We start from the raw sequence: 25,960 nt of genomic DNA, 5'->3' as shown, positions 1-25,960 counted from the left end.
GTAATTCCAAAACAGAAGACTATTATGGACTCAGTTATCTCATCATAAAATGTATAGCAAAAGAAATTAAAATGCCACTTCTCTCACTATCAAACAGAGTACTGGGTGAAGAAATATTCCCTGACTGTCTTAAATCACAGTTACATTGCCTGTGTATAAAAAAAGGCGAAAGAAACCTCCCAAATAATTACAAATAGTACCAACCATATCCAAGATAGTAGAAAAGTGTGTGCATAAGCAGATATACGGTATTTTGAAACCAACAAAATTTTAAATGAACAACAGTTTGGCTTCAGGTCACACCTGTCAACTGTAAAAGCAGTAGAAGCTTTGCTGAGCAATGTTTATGAAGGGTATGAAAAAAGGGTATCAATGTCTGGAACACTTATTGACCTAAGTAAAGCATTTGACTTGGTGACACATGATATACTCATCAAAAAGTTAAAATATTATGGTATTGAAGATGATACACTCTATCTATTCAAATCTTATCTAAACAATAGTTTACAACTTGTATATGCAAATAAGCAGAGGTCAGAAATACTCCCTATAGAAAGAGGAATACCCCAAGGGTCTGTTCTTGGACCTTTTCTGTTCATTGTCTATGTTAATGACTTCTCAAATTACATACCGTGTAAGAACACACTATATGCTGACGATATGACATTAATAAGTACAGGAGAGAACTTACAGAGTGTACTGGACAAAAATAGAGAAATGATGCAAATGGCTAATTACTGGTGTCAGGCTAACCAGCTGTGCATAAATAAAACAAAAACAGAAGCAATAATATTTAATCTCAAAGTAACTAAAAATGAAAACAAAACAGTGAAATTACTTGGACTAATCATAGACCAAAACCTCTCATGGGAAGGACACACCAATTATCTATGTAGTAAACTAGCACGAGTACTTTTCTTATTGTATAAATCAAGAAACAGTATGAGCAAGCAATTGCTACTCCACTCATACTATGCTTTTTTTCATTCCCAACTGCAATACGGAATATTGCTTTGGGGTAACTCCCCAGGGGCTGAATGTATTTTCAGATGGCAGAAGAAAGCAATCAGGTGCATGGAAGGGTTAGCACCCAGAGAGTCCTGCAGAAATTATTTCAAATCTCTTGGCGTAATGACAGTGCCAAGCATGTACATATATAACTGTTTAATATACGCCAGAGAAAATCTGAAAAAATTGAACATGAGATGTGATGTGTATGCACACAGTACAAGAAACAGTCACCTGCTGGACTTGCCTTCCACAAGACTTGCTGTAGTCCATAATAACTATAAGTACTTAAGCATCAAATTTTTCAATAAGTTACCATGCTCAGCTCGTGCAGTACCACTAAATAAATATAAGAATACATTGCAAACCTGGCTAAAAAACAAGGAATTCTATACAACTGAAAATTTTTAGAAACTAATCATCAAAATATATGTTTTACCTAAGTTATGAAGGAAATGTTTTAATATTATATAAGCTAGTTATTTTCTGTGATTCTTTTCTTATGTGTGTATTTAATTATTGTATAAAACATTGTTTTACATAATGCTGAAGAAAAGGTCTGTAGTTCCTTTTCTCCCCATTCTGCAACTATTTGAATATCATACTGAAACTAAAACTCTCTGTAAACTATGATGAAGCCAATTGTATGAAAAATACTGAAAGGCTAACAAAAATATTCTATTCTATTCTATTCATCAGTTGGTCCTCCCAAATTTCATCAATAGAGTGGAAGATATGGTTCAGTAGTGAATACTATCTGTCTGTCGTAAGCTATAGTTTATTAGTAAAGAAACTTTTCATGGTTGCTGGAAAGTTACTAAAAACAATGGAACATCTTTCTCAATAAAGGTGAGTGACTTTGAGTCTTTATGTAGATTGTTTTAATTACTGCTGATGATTTCATGAAGGGAATTGTTGGATAATAGAAGAAAGATATTACTTATAAAAACTTGCAATATACTCAGAAGCAGTAGTTAGTATATTCTGTTCTTTGAATAGTCTTCTGCAAGACAGTCTTTCTTGTATGCTACAAATAATCTGTACTACAAGCTTCTGGACATGGAAAACTTGAACTTGTGTTTGTGAGTTCCCCCAAAATATGATTATGTTTGACTTTGTGGAATAAAAGAAGCAAATATCATTTTTATTAAATATGACCCACACCTAATAACCTTCTCACAGATTTGTTTAGGCATTTCAACAGTTCTGTGGTATGTTACAGCTAACTGAATTTATCATCAAATTGCAGTACTGAGAATTTAACACTGTCATCCTCTTCCATCTGCATGTACTAATGTTTCATGCATATGTTGTGAGGAAGCATCTTTCAGATTCTGAATACCATACATAGAGTTTTTATTTTATTTTAATGACAGTAAATGTGTAAAAAATCATTTATTATTCTGAAGGAGGAAAGAAAACTAGTAATGTTTAACATGTGAAAAATCATGCAAGACTTTTCTTGTAGCTGTAGGCCTTACCAGTTTCAGAAGAAGACCCTTATTCTGAAAGCTAGCAATTTTACATCTTTGTATATGTTTCAATCTCTCTAGATTTTTCTCTAACCATATAATAAAGATTTGTAGTTCATTTATCACTTTCATTGATAAAAATAATGAATCAAGTATCATGAATAGAATATAGAAAAATCTGGCATTAAACACTTTGGGACAGTTAGTATTTTGTTAGCCACTGACAGTTCATAATTGGATAACTATGTTGTGCTAATCCTCCCATATAAAGCAGTGTAGTGCATTTACACTAGCTGGTGAATAATATTGAATCATTTCCAGGTAAGTTAATGGGATTATGATATGAGAAGTATGCACTGATGGAAGTTGAGCATTAATAGAACATTGGGAATTAAAGATGCTGAATGGAATTTTATAGCAGGTTGCCAACAGACATCGGGCATGAAATTGGAAATCCTCAAAAATTCAAAACTAAAGTAACAGAACACCTTATTAACCACTCCTACTGTAAATTAACACAATATGTAAATTATGCTTAAACTACTTTTCAGTTGAAACTGATTTGCAACTCTACCAGTGCATAAGTGGCTAATAGTGTTCTGTGTAAATACTTACTCAAAGTAGTAATAAAAGTGTCAGCTGAGCAATGTAATAGGAGGAGCAGTTTCCTCCCTCCTTTCCCTTCAAAGTATCTGCTTTTCACTTTAAATACACATTCAAAGTAATTCAGAAGCCATTCCCATGAATGTCAGTGTGATTAGATTAGTCCAAGTTACAGTCTGTGGTTAGTACACATTACAGAAGTTGCCTGTGTTGGTGCTTGTGTCTGTTGATGTATAACTTGACCCATTCCATGTTCTTGAAGGATTTATTCACGATAGTGTTTGAACATGGTGTATGAATGAATATAGGAACAGAAATTATATGACCATATTCACAATCTGCACCAATGGAATAAAACTGAACTCGGAGTGGCAAAACATATAAAAGGGACTCATACAAAGCTTGGTGCTGGATGCCCTCCTGTTCTCAACCAGTAGAAACTACTTTCTAAACACTATAAAGGAATGTTAATGAATTATATGTTTCCAGATGAATCAAGCATATTAATCCAGGGCTGAAAGTAATCAATGCTAAACATGTTTATGGTGTTAGCAGAACAGGTTTGCAATAAGCTCTCCTTAGTCAGTTTAAGCCATGAAACTTCACAACAGATTAGAACTGAATAGCAGACCATTACTTGAAACTATACTGTTCTTTTCATGGTTTCATGAGCCACAATGTCATCAAATCTACACAGGCATGAACTGGCAACCTTCCTTTATAGCTTTGATTCTGTCAATGCTGGTAACAAAAGCAGCAAGACTGAAACTGTACCCAGGAAAGAGTATGCTTGAAAACATGAGTAAGAAAAACTGTCCCCACATAATGCACTTGAATATAAATGGCCTACGTGCTGATTTTCCAAACAAAACTCACAGAGTTGATGAATTACAAATTATTCTTTCCAAATGTAAAAATATCAAAGTTATTTGCCTAAATCAATAATGGCTTACATTTGATAATATCAGAATTCTTAATAAAACTGAAAATTAATAGCCAACTGTTTTTGTAGATGAGAAAAACCATGTGTAGGCTCTTGCGTACTTACTTATTCTAATATAAAATATGAAATAAGAAATTATCTTAATCATTTGAATGAAGAGTGTGTATTTGAAAGCTGCTGTATTGAGTTGAGGGACCCAAATGTCATAGTACTTTCCATTTACAGAGAACCAGAGAAAGCTACAATTGAAACTTTTCTGATGAAGTTTCAGTGTCTGCTTGAAAATCTCAGTAAAGAAAAAAAGGAAAAGATTGTAACAGCTGTTGACTTCAATATTAATATCACAGTTGAAAGCAATGATGTGTCCAAATTCACTGACTTAATAAATAAAAAAATTGGCTTCAAAGTAAACTTGATGCAACCCACAGCAGGAAGTGCACAGTCAGTGATCTGTATTGATAATATTGTAACAAATAATGTGTTTGAAGAAGTTTACAAGTTTTGCTTAGATTTGGGAATCTCTAATCACTCTACACTTTTCATTGAACTACCAAAAGTAAACCAAGAAATTCCATAAAACAAAAGCCATATGAAAAGCAACTTCAAAGAAAAAATCACTATATTTTGTAATAAATTAAGAGAGGTTGATTGGCCTTACGACAGCTGTAGTGTGATAGTAACTTTGACAAATTTTTAAGTAGCTTCTTCAAATGTTTAATGAAACTTTTCCACATAGAACCGCATGTAACAGAATAACTTGTAACCTTAAATGGACAACTCACGGTATAAAAATTTCTAGTGCCAGGAAGAGGCAACTCTACAATGAATTGAAATGTAATAAAAACAGACATTTTGCTGAGTATATTTATTTATTATATAATTTACTATATTTAAAAAAAGTTGTGAAGGTAGCATAACAAATTGCAAATAATAAATTCATTGTGCAACATAAAAGCAAGACAAAGGCAGTGTGGTCCACTGTCAAATCAGAGTTAGGTGTTAGAGTTACTAGTAATGAAATATCTAGGATTAATGTAGATGATAGCTTCATCGTAAATTCAGTTGAGATATCAAAATGTTTAAATGAATTCTTCATAAATGAGGCTGACTCAGATGTTGATGTAGAAGAATATCAGAATAAAGTAAATCCCTTTGGACCCCACCAAGAAACTCTTGTACTGCATTAAAAATAAAAGGTCTGCTGGGTGTAATGGGATACCCACTAAAGTGATTAAACCAGTGTGTGATGCAATAGCACCTCCCCTAACTAAAATAATCTACTAATCTTCTGAACAGGGATGCTTTCCTGATGTGTTGACGTATGCTGAAGTCAGATTTCTATTCAAGAAAGTGTCAAGGGAAGACATGGGAAACTATTGCCCTATTTCTGTTCCTCCAGTCCTGTAAAAACTATTAGAGAAGGTAGCTACAAACCAGGTCAAAAACTTCATTGTAAAAAATATCAGGGGAGCAAAGTTGCACGTGTCTCCTGTAATCTTACAAAGGTATTTGACTTTCTAAACCATGCCTTGGTTATCTAGGAATTAGACAAATATGGAATTAAGTGGTCACATCACACTTGCACAACAGAAAACAAAGGGTAACTATCACTACAAACACAGTGCATTATTATTCTAAACGGAGTGCAATATCACAAGATGTGCCTCAAACGCTCCATTTTGGGGCTAATCCTGTTCCCACTGACTTACCCATGAATATAAATTTCCTATCAGTTCTGTTTGCGGACAATACTTCTGTTTTAGTTGATAATGATGATGCACAAAAAATTTTTAGCTCCATTATAAGCACACTGGATACCCTAGAAAACTGGCTCCAGTTAAATGGGTTGAAACTAAACACTGAACAAACCTGTGCTTCAAAACCAAACATTCACAATGTATGGAACTTAAAATATAGTACAACATAATAACCAAGCTATGGAAGAAATTGACATAATCAAATTCCTTGGACTAAATGTAGACAAGAACTTAAGCTGGACAATACAAATTGAATTCCTATCAAATAAACTAAGTGGTTTTGCATTTTCAGTGCAAATATTAGGAAATTCTACAGACATGAATATGCAAAAAATAGAATATCAGAGTTATTTTGAATCTATCATTAGACGTGGTATAATTTTCTGGGGAAGTTCAAATAGTGTTTGTTGAATATTGAAACTGAAGAAGAACATTATCAGATACATGTGAACTGCACAACAAACAGAATCTTGTTGCCCATTACTTTGGAAACTATGAATCCTATTTGTTCCCTCCATATACATTTACAAAATTATAGTCTTACTATACAACAGACAAAAATTATTTGAAGAGAATAATTTTAACCACACATATAACATGAGAAATAAAAAGAATTTTATGCTACCCACACATCAATTGAAAATTATATGCATGGACTCCACAGTATATAGGTATGATAATACATAATATGTCAATGTGCCAAAAACATATTTAATATGAAGCCAGAGATTCTAAAAACAAAGCTACAGCAGATTCCATGGAATGCCACTACTGGCATCAATCCACTTCCTACTAACATCTTTCTTAAAATAGCTCCATGCTATTCTTGAAAAATATTTACAACACTTTACCTTATGGAGGTTAAAATTAGCAGCTGTAGATGTTGCATCAATATTTTGAAAAAAAAAAAACCAATGAACTGATTACTATATAATACACTTTAGATCAATGGCACATGCACTTGTCAATCATTAATTCCACTGATGAACTATTCCCGTGATTCTTACAATGAGCGTAATATAATTAAACTGACAGTTTTCTAAGTGCTGTAGTGTGGGCTGTATACATTGCACAATTCTGAAACATCATAGGTATATTCACTAATTTGCACACTCATGAACTTACTGCCACCAAGTGAGGACTATAAGTAGTCAAGATGTGGTATGCATACAGGGAAAGGGGTTGAATGATCAAACACAAGATAACAGTGGTTCTGACATGTTTATTAGGATAAGGTCACACATTACAACATGAATTCAGTATGGACTCCTTACTCAGCAACACACTGTATCTGTAACATGGCAAGGCTGACAGTTGCTTGCAGCATGTCCACTGTAATCAGAGTGATATGATGTCATATGCTGTCCTTCAGATATTCCTCCAACCAGAAATCACTTGAGTTTAGGTTGGGGGATCTGGAATGCCACACATATTGAAATTGCCTAGAGGTGATAAGGTCATTATCAGACACTTCTGGAAGCAAACTTACACCTGGTAAGCAAAATGTGGTGTTACCACATCTTGCATGAAAATAATGGTGTGAACATAGTTGCAGTCTTGCAAAGCTGGAATCACATGTTGCACAAGGAGGTCCTTATACTGTCACTGCACAGCTAACAGGTCCACAAAGTGTCATATCCTCAAATAAAAATGGATTGAGAAGCTTGTGGAGCCTTATCACACAGTCACATAAGCTGAGTCCAATGGATGTTCCTGCACATGTGGTGGAGCAGAACCCCATAGGTGACAGTTCTGTGAATTCATGAAACTCTGCAGAATGAAATGTGCTTCATCCAGCTGAAGAATGTTTACTGGCCACATGTCATCCATTTCCATGCATGCCAAAAAAACAAAGGGCAAAGTCATGGCACTGAAGCTTATCTTGTGGCTTTACTTGGTGCAAATTCTAAATCTTGTATGAATACCAGTGTAAAATGTGCCACAAAATCTTCTGAACTTTTGACCAGGGAAGAGACGATTCCTGTGACATAGAACGGGCACTGGCTGCAGAATTTAAGGCACACTGGCTATAGCTACTGCAATTGCATTAACAACTGCCATACGAATAGGCCACCTTCCTCTCTCTGCTGCACCGCCTAATTTACCTGTTTCTATAAATTTTGTGATCATATTCTTCAGTCAATTTACTGACACGAGGCCTCTTTGCAGCTGCTTCCATTGACAATATTTCTGCAGTGCAGCACTGCTATTGCTGTTGTTCTGATAATATACCTTTGCCATCAGTGCACCATCTTTCTTCTCAATAGCCATAGCATTTTGTATGCAAAACGTCAACCTTCTTAACCATTTACACAAACAGCCTCTTCACAAAAGAAATCAAGATGTGTCACCAGGTGACAAACAGGAAATATTTCACATTCTGACTGCTTACAGTGCCATATTTTCACCTGGTGTTGGAAAGTGGAACTACCATTTTTTTTTAATTTTTATTTTATTTTATTTTATTATTATTATTTTTTTTTTAAAAGCATACTCTGTGAGTGCACTGATTAAAGAACATACCTATGATTTTTCAGCATCCTGCAATGTATACAGCCTGTACTGCAGCACTCAGAGCATTGTCAGCTCAATTATAACCATCTGGTAGATGCTGATGTGTGACGTCACTGACAGCCTAATCTGTTCTGCCATATTTTCTCACATAAGACTTTTACTGATATATATTAAAAACCAATCTGCATATCAATATTCTAACATAAATCACAGTTAAAAACAGTAAGTAGAATTCTTAATTTCAAGGAATTCATCAGTCTCTGCTGATTCTATGCAGTCCTTGCAGAAGGAGAAACCTTTAAGATATTTTGATCTTGACCTGTTAAAATGTAAATTTCCTCCAAAAAATAGCAATAAATTAATAACTGATTACTTTCAATCCTTGTGGATCATCAAATGTTTTCTTCCATATTTCCTTATTCTTATCATCTTTACTTAATTTATTTCATATAACTTTTCCACAGAAACTTTACCTGCAGAACTCTAATTACTGGGCTCTTTATATCTGTTATGAAATTAGGGAGGAGAATTGTAATTACTGCTTTTGACTCATTTTATAAGCAAGTATTTTTACTGTAACACATTATCTTCTCATCTTATCTGTGACATTAGATTAAATTAAGAAAATATATCACTGAATATAAATTGAAAAAAAAAAAAAAACATGAGAAAAATATGAAAAAATAAATAAAAAATAAAACCAACTTAATAATAAAATGGTAAGTCTTTGCTCAACAAAAACTGTTTATGAGATTACTTCCAGGTGCATATCATGTTTTTCTTGGACATAAGTGTTTTATAAAAGTATCACCAGATATTCTCAACTTTCAAATGAACCTTGTACTCTGTTGACATGGTATATCAGAGATACCAACTTAAACTGCTTGGTATAGGAGGTAATTTAAATATTCTCCTTACTTTAAGCGCTTGGGAACACAAAAAGCAATGTGCAATGCACATCAGTGAAACAAATGATCCAGAAATCTTTATAAGACACTAAACTGTAGCAAGTAGCCAGGTTTGATTTCCTCCATGGATGCCCCTAGGACTGAATGGTTCATTATGTCTCTATTATTGCATTACTGCTGCTTGAGCTGATGATTTATTCAGTAAAGTCTAAGCAATACAGATTTTTGATTGACTGTAAAGTCTATTGCCTACACATAGTAAAGTGATTTTCAATAGAGATACAAAGGTGGCCCTGAGGATTCTTTCTGTTCCACTTGTTGTTTGCGGATCACAATTGCTTTTATTCTAGCTCTTTTTGCAACAGTGATAAGAACAGGAACAAGTACATCAGCACCAAATGTACTTGCTTCAACAACTGATGTTTGGGTTGTAGCTTATCCAGAATATTAATCAATGTGCACAACAAGCAAGCTGTGAAGGCAAATAAAGAGAAATTTGGATGAGGATTAACAATCATGAAGAAGAAATAAAAGTTTTGAGCTTTGCCAGCAACATTGTAAATGTGCCAGAGATGACACAGGACTTGGCAGATCAGTTGATAAATATTGTTGTTGTTGTGGTTTTCAGTCCTGAGACTGGTTTGATGCAGCTCTCCATGCTAATCTATCCTGTGCAAGCTCCTTCATCTCCCAGTACCTACTGCAACCTACATCCTTCTGAATCTGCTTAGTGTATTCATCTCTTGGTCTCCCTCTACGATTTTTACCCTCCACTCTGCCCTCCAATGCTAAATTTGTGATCCCTTGATGCCTCAGGACATGTCCTACCAACTGATCCCTTCTTCTAGTCAAGTTGTGCCACAAACTTCTCTTCTCCCCAATCCTATTCAATACCTCCTCATTAGTTACGTGATCTACCCACCTAATCTTCAACATTCTTCTGTAGCACCACATTTCGAAAGCTTCTATTCTCTTCTTGTCCAAACTATTTATTGTCCATGTTTCACTTCCATACATGGCTACACTCCATACAAATACTTTCAGAAACGACTTCCTGACACTTAAATCTATACTCGATGTTAACAAATTTCTCTTCTTCAGAAACGCTTTCCTTGTCATTGCCAGTCTACATTTTATATCCTCTCTACTTCAACCATCATCAGTTATTTTGCTCCCCAAATAGCAAAACTCCTTTACTACTTTAAGTGTCTCATTTATTGATAAATAATGTCTTGAAAATGAGATGAATATCAACAAAAGTCAAACAAGAGTAATGGAATGTAGTTGAATTTAATCCAGTGATACTGTTGGAATTATGCTAGGAAATAAAGACACTAAAAGAAGTCTAAGTTTTGTTATCTGGGCAGAAAAATAAATGATGGCTGAAGTAGAGTGTATACAGGGTGTTACAAAAAGGTACAGCCAAACTTTCAGGAAACATTCCTCACACACAAATAAAGAAAAGATGTTATGTGGACATGTGTCCGGAAATGCTTAATTTCCATGTTAGAGCTCATTTTAGTTTCATCAGTATGTACCGTACTTCATCGATTCATCGCCAGTTGGCCCAATTGAAGGAAGGTAATGTTGACTTCGGTGCTTGTGTTGACATGCGACTCATTGCTCTACAGTACTAGCATCAAGCACAGCAGTACGTAGCATCAACAGGTTAGTGTTCATCACGAACGTGGTTTTGCAGTCAGTGCAATGTTTACAAATGCGGAGTTGGCAGATGCCCATTTGATGTATGGATTAGTACAGGGCAATAGCCGTGGTGCGGTATGTTTGTATCAAGACAGATTTCCAGAATGAAGGTGCCCCAACAGGAAGACGTTCGAAGCAATTGATCAGCATCTTAGGGAGCATGGAACATTCCAGCCTATGACTCGTGACTGGGGAAGACCTAGAACGTCAAGGACACCTGGAATGGATGAGGCAATTCTTTGTGCAGTTGACAATAACCCTAATGTCAGCGTCAGAGAAGTTGCTGCTGTACAAGGTAACGTTGACCACGTTACTGTATGGAGAGTGCTACGGGAGAACCAGTTGTTTCCGTACCATGTACAGCGTGTGCAGGCACTATCAGCAGCTGATTGGCCTCCATGGGTACACTTCTGCGAATGGTTCATCCAACAATGTGTCAATCCTCATTTCAGTGCAAATGTTCTCTTTACGGATGAGGCTTCATTCCAACGTGATCAAATTGTAAATTTTCACAATCAACATGTGTGGGCTGACGAGAATCCGCACACAATTGTGCAATCACGTCATCAACACAGATTTTCTGTGAATGTTTGGGCAGGCATTGTTGGTGATGTCTTGATTGGGCCATTTTCTTCCACCTTCGCTCAGTGGAGCACGTTATCATGATTTCATACGGGATACTCTACCTGTGCTGCTATAACATGTGCCTTTACAAGTATGACACAAGATGTGGTTCATGCACGGTGGAGCTCCTGCACATTTCAGTCGAAGTGTTCGTACGCTTCTCAACAACAGATTCGATGACCGATGGATTGGTAGAGGCGGACCAATTCCATGGCCTCCACGCTCTCCTGACCTCAACCCTCTTGACTTTCATTTATGGGGGCATTTGAAAGCTCTTGTCTACGCAACCCCGGTACCAAATGTAGAGACTCTTCGTGCTCGTATTGTGGATGGCTGTGATACAATACGCCATTCTCCAGGGCTGCATCAACGCATCAGGGATTCCATGCAACAGAGGGTGGATGCATGTATCCTCCCTAATGGAGGACTTTTGAACATTTCCTGTAACAAAGTGTTTGAAGTCACGCTGGTATGTTCTGTTGCTGTGTGTTTCCATTCCATGATTAATGTGATTTGAAGAGAAGTAATAAAATGAGCTCTAACATGGAAAGCAAGCGTTTCCGGACACATGTCCACATAACATATTATCTTTCTTTGTGTGTGAGGAATGTTTCCTGAAAGTTTGGCTGTACCTTTTTGTAACACCCTGTATAATAGAATACACACTGGCAAAAGCTGGAAAAATGTTTATGAAAAATAGAAATTTGTTGACATTGACCATAAATTTAAGTATTAGGAAATCTTTCCTGAGTGTATCTGTCTGGAATGTAGCCTTGTACAAATGTGACATGTGTATAGTAAAAGTTTAGACAGGAGGAGAATAAAAGCTTTTGAAATTTGATGCTACAGGAGGATGTTGAAACTTAGATGGGTAGACCAGACAATGAGGAGGCATCAAGGAATCATCAATTTGGTAATAGAGGGAAGTTTGGGGTAAAACTTGTAGAGGGAGACCAAGGCTTGACTACAGTAAGCATTTCCAAAGGGAAGTACACTCCTGGAAATGGAAAAAAGAACACATCGACACCGGTGTGTCAGACCCACCATACTTGCTCCGTACACTGCGAGAGGGCTGTACAAGCAATGATCACACGCACGGCACAGCGGACACACCAGGAACCGCGGTGTTGGCCGTTGAATGGCGCTAGCTGCGCAGCATTTGTGCACCGCCGCCGTCAGTGTCAGCCAGTTTGCCGTGGCATACGGAGCTCCATCGCAGTCTTTAACACTGGTAGCATGCCGCAACAGCGTGGACGTGAACCATATGTGCAGTTGATGGACTTTGAGCGAGGGCGTATAGTGGGCATGCGGGAGGCCGGGTGGACGTACCACCGAATTGCTCAACATGTGGCGCGTGAGGTCTCCACAGTACATCGATGTTGTCGCCAGTGGTCGGCGGAAGGTGCACGTGCCCGTCGACCTGGGACCGGACCGCAGCGACGCACGGATGCACGCCAAGACCGTAGGATCCTACGCAGTGCCGTAGGGGACCGCACCGCCACTTCCCAGCAAATTAGGGACACTGTTGCTCCTGGGGTATCGGCGAGGACCATTCGCAACCGTCTCCATGAAGCTGGGCTACGGTCCCGCACACCGTTAGGCCGTCTTCCGCTCATGCCCCAACATCGTGCAGCCCGCCTCCAGTGGTGTCGCGACAGGCGTGAATGGAGGGACGAATGGAGACGTGTTGTCTTCAGCGATGAGAGTCGCTTCTGCCTTGGTGCCAATGATGGTCGTATGCGTGTTTGGCGCCGTGCAGGTGAGCGCCACAATCAGGACTGCATATGACCGAGGCACACAGGGCCAACACCTGGCATCATGGTGTGGGGAGCGATCTCCTACACTGGCCGTACACCACTGGTGATCGTCGAGGGGACACTGAATAGTGCACGGTACATCCAAACCGTCATCGAACCCATCGTTCTACCATTTCTAGACCGGCAAGGGAACTTGCTGTTCCAACAGCACAATGCACGTCCGCATGTATCCCGTGCCACCCAACGTGCTCTGGAAGGTGTAAGTCAACTACCCTGGCCAGCAAGATCTCCGGATCTGTCCCCCATTGAGCATGTTTGGGACTGGATGAAGCGTCGTCTCACGCGGTCTGCACGTCCAGCACGAACGCTGGTCCAACTGAGGCGCCAGGTGGAAATGGCATGGCAAGCCGTTCCACAGGACTACATCCAGCATCTCTACGATCGTCTCCATGGGAGAATAGCAGCCTGCATTGCTGCGAAAGGTGGATATACACTGTACTAGTGCCGACATTGTGCATGCTCTGTTGCCTGTGTCTATGTGCCTGTGGTTCTGTCAGTGTGATCATTTGATGTATCTGACCCCAGGAATGTGTCAATAAAGTTTCCCCTTCCTGGGACAATGAATTCACGGTGTTCTTATTTCAATTTCCAGGAGTGTACATTACGTAGTTTTGTGAAGATGAAGAGACTTTCAGAGGGCAGTATAGTGTGGAGAGAAGCATTACATCCATCTTCAAAGTGAAGACAACAACAACATATACTTTTCGTTAAATTTAGATAGTATTTTTCATCTTATTTTTAAAGCTGGTTGTTGACATTTACTGAAATATGTAAATATACCACTGCAATTATCTATTTCTTACATTTATGTACACCTTATGAAATCTAAAATATTCCCCTTATTGCATCTGTTTTACTTTTGGTCAACAATGTTAACTTCCAATATGAGAAATCTGTCAACTAATGCACTATTAATTTAAGTAGAACTACAGTTTCAACAATGATCCATTCAATGCCTTGACTGGCTCAAGTACTGATGCACATAGTCAGACCATCAACATCATTCCATCATATTTCGGCCCTACTGTCATGAAACACATAATTTCTTTTGCCCCAAAGATTCTTTCAGGAGTGTAAGAGAACTTTTCCAAGATAATAAACAGAATTAAAAATTTTACATTTAGCAAAGGCCATTGTTAGACCACACTGTAGACTTTCTGATGAAATATCATAGCACGGTGTGTCTGCCATGTAGACAGATGTTCACACTTAGGCAGGGGTGGATAGAGCTGAGCAAAGAGCTCACACACAGGCAATCAGGCAGGAACTACCTGAGATAAAACAACTACTGAAATGCAAGACAAGTATGGAAATGAGAACAAACAAATTGGTGTGCACAGCACAAAAGCATTGGTTTTTGCAGTCTGCTGGTTGGCATGCAAACTACTTTTGTTACCAATGTGACTTGCATGAGTAATGGAGTTGTCAGAAGAGAACATAATGTTGATAATAAAATGAATATGGATACCACAGTGTTTGTAGGATCCAAGAGATCCACAACACAAAATGTTAAACAAGAAAAAAATGTGCTTGGCAGTATATTGCTGAAGCACTTGGAGGTCCAAGACAAAAAATTCATTATTTGGTTTCATCAGGTGGGAATAAAATAAATCTTTTGAATTTATTTTATTACAAAGGAAATGCATACATTTCCAAGAAACTGAAGGAATATAAATATGTATTAATTATATACATACGTGTTAATTATATTACATTCTCTTAGCTTACATTCAAGGTAGCTGTAATCACATCACAGATGTATCACCACAATTTTATAAGCTTCTGATGAAATAACTGAAGAAATAAAAATTGTTTTTCCCTTGATCACATTTTTCCCTTGTTATTACATAGCAGATTTTATCACATGGACAGTATGAGAGATGGCATGTATATTTTTACATTACATTATTGTTGGCTTACACACATTATTTTCCTTATATACACTTTAATTAAATCTGAGTGGTTTCCATAGGGCACTACAGATCTAAGGAACTATATGAAATAAGACAACTACTGAAATGCAAGACAAGTATGGAAATGAGAACAAGCAAATTATTCTCAAATGCCTGTTTGCTTATGTTTGTTTTCATTTTCTCTATTGTAAACAAGGCTTTAGGCCTCAGTTGAGCATCTACAGTTAAGGATGAGGGCAGTCAACACCTTGTACACAATACTGGAAAGTGCTGTAGTACTGACAACATATACTGTAAGAGGACCAGAAAATTCAACCAAAGTAAAAGTTATCAACATTTTATCACATTTGTGGAATATGATGTTTCTTTTTATTAAAAAGTGATGAAAAAAGCCTGTGATTAGACATGGTTTGCTTATCTCCAATTTTATAAATAGATGTTACTAATTTATTTCTATTGGGAAATATGCCATAAGTCATTGATTGACAACACATATAGCTTAAGGGTAATCCTATCATAAATGTATAAGAGTTTTAATATTTTGCTGGAAACATCACCATAGTCAGCAGAATTGCTACTTTTTAGTGACAAGATAAATTTTGTAAACTAAATAGGGCTGGCACTTTTGAAATAAATGTCTGTTGGTGGTGAATGCAGTGTCTGCACAACTAAATCTAATGTAGCTGTGTTTGATGTTTATTAGTGGATATTCTTGTAGTCTCATTGGACACATTGATGGGCCACTCAATATAACTATGCATACAACCAGCAAGGTCACCAGATGTGGCATCAGATCATGTGGCAAAACATCCATTGCAGTTTTAAGGGCTGCCTCAGTCCCTTGACAACAACCCGATGTTTACAGCAAGCTCTCCAGTGTACCTATTGATGACAACCCTGCACTACATGGTTTTCTCCTGGACTGTGATGTTGACTTTGTTGTTACCCATGAACAATGTTTGGCTGGCACACACAGATTTCCCTGTATGCCTGATGTGGCACTTTCTTTGTTCATCATTCAACCAACCATTTGATTTTCAGTGAATAAACTAATGGAGTAATGGTGCACAGAGACTCTGGTTCATATCCAAGTGCTTCCCAATTGAACTTACAGTGTTCTCCAGCATTTATATGTGATTCATTCAACAAACATTCAGAGTACTATATTGATCACAAGATACACATCTACAGAAGTCTTTTGTGTATTTCCAGAAGAGACAGTAATCATTACTTTCTATGATTTGAATGTAAGTGAGATGTGCTTAATACAATTTGTGTTGTTGAAGATGCAGGCTTATGTAACTAATACAATGTTTGCTACACCTTGGAGGAAGCAATCGCTGAATTACTTGGTGGCCAATGAATTTAAACTGTCACCACTTCTGTCAAAGTAATTTTCTGACAGCTTAATTTCAGTTTGATTTTTTAGTGATGATGCTAACCGTTTTTGCTTTATTCTTGGAATGTTCTATGTTTCTGAGCACAGTGATTCACTGTTTAAAAATTTACAGCAGTAATGAGTCTCAACTCTTGGCTACAGCTTTTCCTGTGAATTAGGTAGAGCTCTTTCTAGCACAAGTTACTTTAATCCCAGGAAATGTACATCCCTTACCTTTACTTCTGTTTAATTTTGACCTTTATTTAATTTAGGATTGCAGTAGGAATATGTTCAGGAGAGAGTTAAATTTTCTACGCCCACCGCTTGTTTTATAAATTTCTCCCCACCATTTTTCCCATAATTTCTCTCAGTCATTATTTATGATTTTGTGATACACATCTTTCTTCTATGATCTGTGCATATTTGTTTTTTAAAGGGCAGTATTCTTAATTTCCAGGCAATAACAGTACTATCAGTTATGTAACTGGTCAAAGGGAATCTCATTTAGAGTCTTGGGTGCTTTCTACATTGAAAGCACTCATCGTTAATGGCAAAGGGAGCCTGTATGCTTTATGTGGTTGATATCACAGCTTCACAGCAGTTATTGCTAAAATAATACACTGATTGGAAAATTTAGCTGTAAATGAATGTCGAGAACGCAAGTACAACTGAACCAAAGGAGGCTGAAAATAACAGGAGCTTGTGAATGTAGAACATGAGAGCATTAGTGTGTAGAGTTACGCTAAAGAAGACTGCAGTAGCCTCAGTATGAAAAGCAGTACCTACAGCCTAAATGTTAACACATTGGTTAAGCTCAAAGAAAGCACAAATTTATGATTCCTGTTCAGTCAAGGTTTTAATTTAAGAATGCAATGAGGAGGAAAAGAATTAGAATGAAAATCACAATGATACAAAAAAATAAAAATGGAAAAAGAGGAAGGTGTATGAAGGGATACGGCACATGCAGTTATAATAATTCTGCAATTGATTTTTCAGTGCATCGAGCTGTAGGTGCCAGCCAACAACCAACATTAGTACTTTCTTGAGCACCACATGCTCATTGTGTTGCTTAATTTGGAGGTACATGTAGAGCCTTGCCTTGCATAGCAGGTTGCATGATGGTAACACTGCCCTCCCACCATTGCAATGTATCAATCACAAAGTTATTTTCATCAGCTTATATACCTGTTGAACATTAGATGGACTGATAAGGTAAAGAATGAGGAGGTTCTGGGCAGAATCGGAGAGGAAAGGAACATGTGGAAAACACTGATAAGGAGAAGGGACAGGATGATAGGATGTCTGTTAGGACATGAGGGAGTGACTTCCATGATACCAGAGGGAGCTGTAGAGGGCAGAAAGTGTAGAGGAAGACAGAGATTGGAATACATCCAGCAAATAATTGAGGACGTAGGTTGCAAGTGTTACCCTGAGATGAAGAGGTTAGCACAGGAGAGGAATTTGTGGCAGGCCGCATCAAACCTGCCTGTCTCTGTCCCTGTATGCCCATAATTTGTCTGTGTTATCTCATTCATTCCTTGTTGTGTTCTGAAGCAGAACGATTCTTTAGTGCAGGTCTCATTATGTAAAATGTATTTACAAATGTTAATAGGTTCAGAGAAGCAGCTATCTTCAACATATTATATTACATTGTATTTTGGTGTCAAATTAAAACAAATGAAATTTTCACGCATCATGATATGCACCTGATTTGTCTCTACACCATATTTTTCAATTAATTAACGGTGCTTTACTCCAAGTTCTAAAGAACAAATATGACATAATAATTACTTACCGCACTGTGCGACCAATGCTCCACAATGATGTCAAGAAAGGAACATCATCTTTTTTGAAGGTCCAGTACCAAGTTGCAAATGCACCAGCTAGTATCATTTCAGAGAAACCAGACACAAAACACATTCCCCATAAGAATCCAAAAATATTTACAACATGGAAATATGTCACATATTCTTTATACTTGAATGGTTGCTCAGTGCAGTTTCCACAGGTTGATGTAAAAGTGGAAGGGTCACAAATGTCTCCTGCATTGTACTAAAACAAAACTAGTTTTTATTAGTTTGTTTTACAGTGACACATGCTTTCATTTTGGAAAGTTCTCAAGTTTCAGACATCTTACCTCATTATTGCTACATGATATTTCAGAGCTCTTTGTAAATCTGTAGGTTGTGTCAGCACACGACAACAGATAAAAAGTTACAATTATTGCCCATGCAATTACGATGCACTGCAGAACCCAAGAAAGTACCGGAAATGCCAATGTGCTTTTCAAACAGGCCACAGCTCTGAAAAAAAATCATGCAACTGCCTTAAATATTTCATTCAGTTTTACTACCTGAAAATTCACGAACATAAATTACCATAATAACAGCTAAAGAGACATTATGTTTAAGATATTTAAGAAATCAAACATTACTACCAAAACAGCTGAAACATGCTTTCTCCTGCCTGCCTTTATCTGCTATTAAAATATTTCCCTGGCCACTATGATGACTACGTTTTGAGCAGTAAAATGTCATATGTTGTTGTTGTGTGGTCTTCAGTCCTGAGACTGGTTTGATGCAGCTCTCCATGCTACTCTATCCTGTTCAAGCTTCTTCATCTCCCAGTAATTACTGCAACCTACATCCTTCTGAATCTGCTTAGTGTATTCATCTCTTGGTCTCCCTCTATGATTTTTACCCTCCACACTGCCCTCCAATACTAAATTTGTGATCCCTTGATGCCTCAGAACATGTCCTACGATCCCTTCTTCTTGTCATGTTGTGCCACAAACTCCTCTTCTCCCCAATTCTATTCAATACCTCCTCATTAGTTATGTGAGCTACCCATCTAATCTTCAGCATTTTTCTGTAGCAACCCATTTCGAAAGCTTCTATTCTCTTCTCATCTAAACTATTTATCGACCATATTTAACTTCCATACAAGGCTACATTCCATACAAACACTTTCAGAAAAATACTTTCTGACACTTTAAAACTACACTTAATGTTAACAAATTTCTCTTCTTCAGAAGCACTTTCCTTGCCATTGCCAGTCTACATTTTATATCCTCTCTACTTTGACAATAATCAGTTATTTTACTCTCCAAATAGCAAAACTCCTTTACTACTTTAAGTGTTTCATTTCCTAATCTAATTTGACTACATTCCATTATCCTCATTTTGCTTTTGTTGATGTTCATCTTATATCCTCCTTTCAATACACTGTCCATTCTGTGCAACTGCTCTCCCAAGTCCTTTGCTGTCTCTGACAGAATTACGGTGTCATCGGCGAACCTCAAAGTTTTTATTTCTTCTCCATGGATTTTAATACCTACTCCAAATTTTTCTTTTGTTTCCTTTACTGGTTGCTCAATATACAGATTGAATAACATTGGGAAGAGGCTACAACCCTGTCTCACTCCCTTCCCAACCACTGCTTCCCTTTCATGCCCCTCGACTCTTATAACTGCCATCTGGTTTCTGTACAAATTGTAAATAGCCTTTCGCTCCCTGTATTTTACCCCTGCCACCTTCAGGATTTGAAAGAGAGTATTCCAGCCAACATTGTCAAAAGCTTTCTCTAAGTCTACAAATGCTAGAATTGTAGGTTTGCCTTTCCTTAATCTTTCTTCTAAGATAAGTCGTAAGGTCAGTATTGCCTGATGTGTTCCAACATTTCTACGGAATCCAAACTGATTTTTCCCGAGGTCAGCTTTACCAGTTTTTCCATTCGTCTGTAAAGAATTCGCGTTAGTATTTTTCAGCTGTGACTTATTAAACTGATAGTTCAGTAATTTTCACATCTGTCAACATCTGCTTTCTTTGGGATTGGAATTATTATATTCTTCTTGAAGTCTGAGGGTATTTTGCCTGTCTCATACATCCTGCTCACCAGATGGTAGAATTTTGTCAGGGTTGGCTCTCCCAAGGCCGTCAGTAGTTCTAATGGAATGTTGTCTACTCCTGGGGCCTTGTTTTGACTCAGGTCTTTCAGTGCTCTGTCATAACAAAAGCATTTAAAACTAGTAATAAATAATATTGTTTTGATTGATGATTAGCTTTACTGAACTCAGGCTAGAGATGGAAAGGCTATCATTCATATATCAGGGAAAGATTTTTGCTGATGACTGAGCTGATCACCATGAGCACACTTATTCAATAATGAACAATAGCAAATACTGTGTGTCAGTAAACTGCTAATTAAGAGACTGAAGCGCCCAGAACCGGCCGGCAAATATGTAAGATAACAGTAGAGTTTTATTGGTCCTGGTAATCATATAGTACACAAATAGTGCATTCTGAAGTAGGACAAGTCAATGTATAACAAAATATAATATTAAATTTGCATTAATGTCACTATTTCTACATTAAATGGTCACTGAGTTACAATGTACAGAGCAAATATTGTACAAAAATAAAGAGTAGATATTTTAAAGCAGAAACAGCATGTACTGTACTGACAGATTAATGTTTGTATTTCGGTAACATTTACATGGTAAATCATTAAAGTTCTAGTAACATATATATGATGCATCACTAAGGTAAAGACACAAATTGTTAGTGAACTTTCTGAAGGAACTCGTGGAGGCTATAGAAGCAGTGATGAGTCAAATATGCCTTAGCAGTTGACTTGAAATTTGCCAGGTCATTTATTGATAACACTGTTGTTATTATTATTATTATTATTATTATTACTATAAATCACTTCAGAAGCATCACATACATGGAAATACATATTTAATAATCAACTAAAGACAATAAACAACCCCAAGCTCAAGCAATATACAGTAAGATGTGAAACATTTTCACTCCACTGGGCTTGACCGATACAAGCTCTTTCCAGCAACCATCCACTGAGCATCATGAACAAGAGAACATACAGTGTGAAGAGATCAACCTGGTAAGAAGGTCAGAGCAGAGTAGGGAACATCAAATTTAACAAATTTTTCCAGATAACCATCTCTTCAAAATACATCAGCATGGAACTATGATCTTAAAATGAACATAAATCAGTGATGAGCACGTGGAATTTTCTCCTTTTGCATTTGAATGTGACCAGCAGTGTAGTTTTGCCGTACAAGCAACTACTGTGGTGTTTGTGCTCTGCTGTGATTTTTGAAGCAGGAATTTTGAGTATCCACTTTAAAAAAATATTATTTGGGAAAAAATGAGGGTTTAAAATTTAGTTCCTGTTTTCTTTTTCACCATTGTCTTAGTACAAACATAGTGATCTACTGTATTTTTTTAAGAATAAAAGTTCATTCATGTCCTGTGTACTTTAGCAGAAATTAAAGAATGTGACCTTTGGTTTGATTATTAATAGCACTGAATATTAGAATACCACATGTTGACTATCTTACTGCAGTGCTGCTTCTGTAGCATAGGTTATCATCTTAAGATGTTAATGTCATTACAGCACTTTTCATGTAGTTGATTTAGTAGTAAAGTTGTAGTCAATGAACATCACAGAAAATTCATGTCTAAAGTGGCCAGTCATGAACAGGAATTTAAAGTTTGTCTAACTCTGACTGAGTAGCTGAAACCATTATTTTCACTAATTTAATTTGTAGCAGAACTCTTTATCAGAGCATCTATTAGCTGGGACAAGTTAGTTTAAATGCACACACTTCTGTGATTTAATCACTGGCTGTCATTTTAAGGCTGTTCCTCCACAACTGAGCATTTCCAATTTACAGTTTTCTGTACAATGCTGCTGAAATCAGCATCTCACACCCTGCTCTGATCTTACTAACTGTTTTTTTCTGCTCTGCATACATAACTATCTGTGTTGCCTATAGTTGTTCCAGGTCTTCTAATATCAAGGGAAAGCCCATTGTACAGAGTGTTATTGCAATTAGCAAAACAAGTCTGAAATTCTTTCAGAGATGTGGCCTAGCTATTCTTGTATTAAGATGCAAATTCTTCTGATGGATGCACTGGTGGTTCTTGGATTTTATACACCTCCTGTCAGAAAGTATCTTGTTCCTCTAAGCCTGTGCTAGATCTAATACTACTGTTGTGTTCCATGAACTGAGTGTTGTGTGGAAATAGTTTGGCTTTCTACTTGCATGTATCTTCTTCCCTTCTAATTGGCTTTGATGTGTCACCATCAAGGTAATATATTTTTCAGTTGGCATTGATCATAGGCAGCCAGTTACCAGCCTGCAGCTTTCATGTATGGTACAATCAACTTTCTTTGCATGGGTTGATTTCCACACTATGGGTCTAGCATATTAAAAGTGGAGAAGCACATTGCTAAAGCTGCCTTTTTTTATAACTGATGATGTGGCTTACTAAGTGATGCTGTATAATTTCCAAGACATGTTGCTTCTACCACTGGTCTTTGACCATGTTTCTGGAAAGTTAGAACTTGATGTAGGGTAATTTCCAAGTGAAGTGGGATTGGCACTGCCCTCCAGTATCATGCCTCACAATGAGATCATTAGCTGCCTTGAGGCTTGTCAATTATGAAGATGAAAAGTGAAAACCATCAAATTACAAAGGAAGCTTGTTTATTTGACCCTCATTAATCTTAAACTCTGGTGCATGTAGAGATTTTTTTAAAATATGTAGTAAATGTACAGCATTTGATACTCTGAAAGTAATAGTGGGAACAATTGATGGTGACAGTCACTAAATTTAAATTCAGCCAACCACTATACTAGGATCCTGGCATGGTGTCAGCTAACAATGTTACACTGGCTGCATTGTGTAAAGGGACACCCTCCTCTAGCATTACTTTTCCTCAACAGAAATAGTATAAACCAGAAATATTTTCAACTTTTGAAATGGATCAATATTGTCTCAGCTATTCTTCTAAAAAAAATTTCATATGATTTTGTACACGATGTGTTATAATTCAAGCTAAAATCCATAAAAAGAATTTATTTTCGTTTTTACACTTGATATGTACTAGCTCTGTATGGGCAGTTAAATTCTTTTAAAAAAATTTTTATTTTTTATTTATTTATTTATTTATTTTAATAGAAACATTTGAATTATGAAATATTTGGCACACATAAAATTTATAATATGTATTACACAATTTAGTATTGTTTATTATGTTTATTTCTGGATTCAGTTATAAATTAATAATATACAAGGTGTACAGCTTAGCTTCCACCATATTTTCCTCAACATTTGAGGCTTTAATGAAACAAATTGGTTACACATGTATCATTCAAACTATTTTCCATCACTGGCCACTACTTTCTCCCATCTTTGAGGCAGTGTACGAATCCTGCGTCGAAAAAATTGTTCATCTTTTGAAGCGATCCGTGAATCGATCCAATTTTTGGCTTCTTCATGAGATTGGAAGTGTTGATCAGCCAGGCCGTGCACCATTGATCCAAACAGATGATAGTCAGAGGGAGCAATGTCTGGAGAATATGGCGTTTTGACCTCTGTTGCAATATGGGGTCGAGCATTGTCATGCTGCAAAATCACTTTATTGTGCCTCTTGCTGTATTGCGGCCGTTTGCCTTTTAATGCTCTGCTCAAACACATTGTGTTCGATAATGAGCACCTGTGATTATTTCACTTGGTTTTAACACCTCATAGTACACAACGCCAAGCTCATCCCACCAAATGCAGAGCATGATCTTGGAGCTGTGAATATTCGGTTTGGTCGTCGACGTGAAAGCATGGCCGGGATATCCCCATGATTTTTTGCATTTAAGGTTATCATAATGAACCCATTTTTCATCCCTTGTGGACAATGTGTTGCAGGAATCCCTTCTGATTTTGCCTCTGAAGCAACTGTTCACAAACACAAAAAGGCCGTTCAACATCTCTTGATTTCAGCTCACACGGGACCCAAGTTCCTTCTTTCTGAATCATGCCCATAGCCTTGAGACATTTTGAAATGGCTTGTTGTGTCACTGTCACTAATTGTGTCAATTGTTCTTGAGTTTGATGCGAGTCTTCAGTCAGAAATGTCTCCAATTCTGCATCTTCGAAAACATTCTCTCTTCCACCACTATGCCAGTCTACGACGTTAAAATCACCATTCTCGAAGTGTTGAAACCACTCACAACATGTTCTTTCACTAATAGCGTCCTTACCATATGTACTTGAGAGCATTTGATGAGACTCAGCTGCTGTTTTTTTCATACTGAAACAAAACAGTAACACCTCCCGCAAATGACGAGAATTAGGCTCGTAAACTGGCATTTTTAATCAAGAACAATTTTATGATGCAGACACAAATTGACTAATGTTTGAATGAGGTTATATTGACTTTCAACAGATGCTTACCATTGTTGTTACCTATCGGCAAACGGCGGAAGCCAAGTTGTACACCTTGTAAATTAACAGAAATTCATTTGTCAACAGAATTTGTAACCCTTTGGAATATTGTTAGTACTGCAGAGTGAGGTAGTAATGGGCATGCCTCTGATGTGATCGTATGTGTTTCTGTAATTTGGAGTCACAACATAATTTCGGCGTTGTTAATGTGAAAATTCAAAAGACAGTGTGATACAGAGAAATACGGGAGAATTAATTATGTCAATTGGAACTGAGATCCTAAAATATGAAAATTTCAGCTTATTGTAAATCTTACTCCTCTTGAAACTTATTAAAAGAATAGCATAAAGACAGTGACAATCAACAAATGATGTAAGGGAGGGGTAGATTACAAGTGGTGGTGTTGTATGGAATCAGTTGAATAATATTTAAGTTATGTTTGTTGCTAAAAAGGGAGAGTAATTTGTGTCATTTGCAGTTTATGTAGGAATGGATTTCTGATCACACAAAGAAAGGAGACCAAGGGCTGCCCAACAAGTATATAGTATTGACAGTGATGATATACTACCAACAATGATGGACTGGATCAAATGAAAGAGAACTTAACAGCTATAACCAGGGGCATCAGAAAGGAAAGATAAGTACAAACTAGTTGTGAAGTTCATTTGTTTATGGACTCACGTGCTTGTTGACAAAATGAATAGAGATGAGTGTAGGAGTGAGGTAGAAGTGAAAGCTGCAGGATCCAGTCGAGACCTGTCCAAGCCAAGTGAAATTGTAGTCAGCAAGGAAACAGTAAAAACTGATATTTTGCAGTTAATATTGGCAAAACTAGAGGAAATGAATACAGGTAACAATAGCAAATTTAGTGCAGTTAATGATAAGTTAACTGAAATAAGAACTGAATACAACAGTAAAAAGGATAGGCTAAAAGATCGAATGAACCAACTTAGCAGTCAAGTTTCAGAGATAAAAAATGGGTTGTCTGAGAGGTTAAAAAGTGTGAATGAAAAAGTTGATGTTTTATAAAATAAATTTATTGTTCTGGAAAATGAGTTGATTGTTGAATC

General features: G+C 37.0%; 1 protein-coding gene across 2 annotated transcripts in view; it reads right to left on the bottom strand.

Annotated features, from left to right (window-relative positions):
* The window catches only part of LOC124544887 (choline transporter-like protein 4), a 253,893-nt gene that overhangs the window by 41,380 nt on the left and 186,553 nt on the right, over positions 1-25,960 (bottom strand). For both annotated transcript variants that reach the window (XM_047123619.1, XM_047123626.1), the window contains exons 8-9: positions 18,779-18,944; positions 18,437-18,693 (exon numbers count right to left, since the gene is read on the bottom strand). In XM_047123619.1, the coding sequence (XP_046979575.1) occupies positions 18,437-18,693; positions 18,779-18,944 (423 nt within the window). The remainder of the gene's footprint in view (positions 1-18,436; positions 18,694-18,778; positions 18,945-25,960) is intronic.

The sequence above is a fragment of the Schistocerca americana genome, chromosome 1 (assembly GCF_021461395.2).
Source record: "Schistocerca americana isolate TAMUIC-IGC-003095 chromosome 1, iqSchAmer2.1, whole genome shotgun sequence".
Taxonomy (NCBI): Eukaryota; Metazoa; Arthropoda; class Insecta; order Orthoptera; family Acrididae; genus Schistocerca; species Schistocerca americana.
This window is presented reverse-complemented; position numbering and strand designations above follow the sequence as displayed.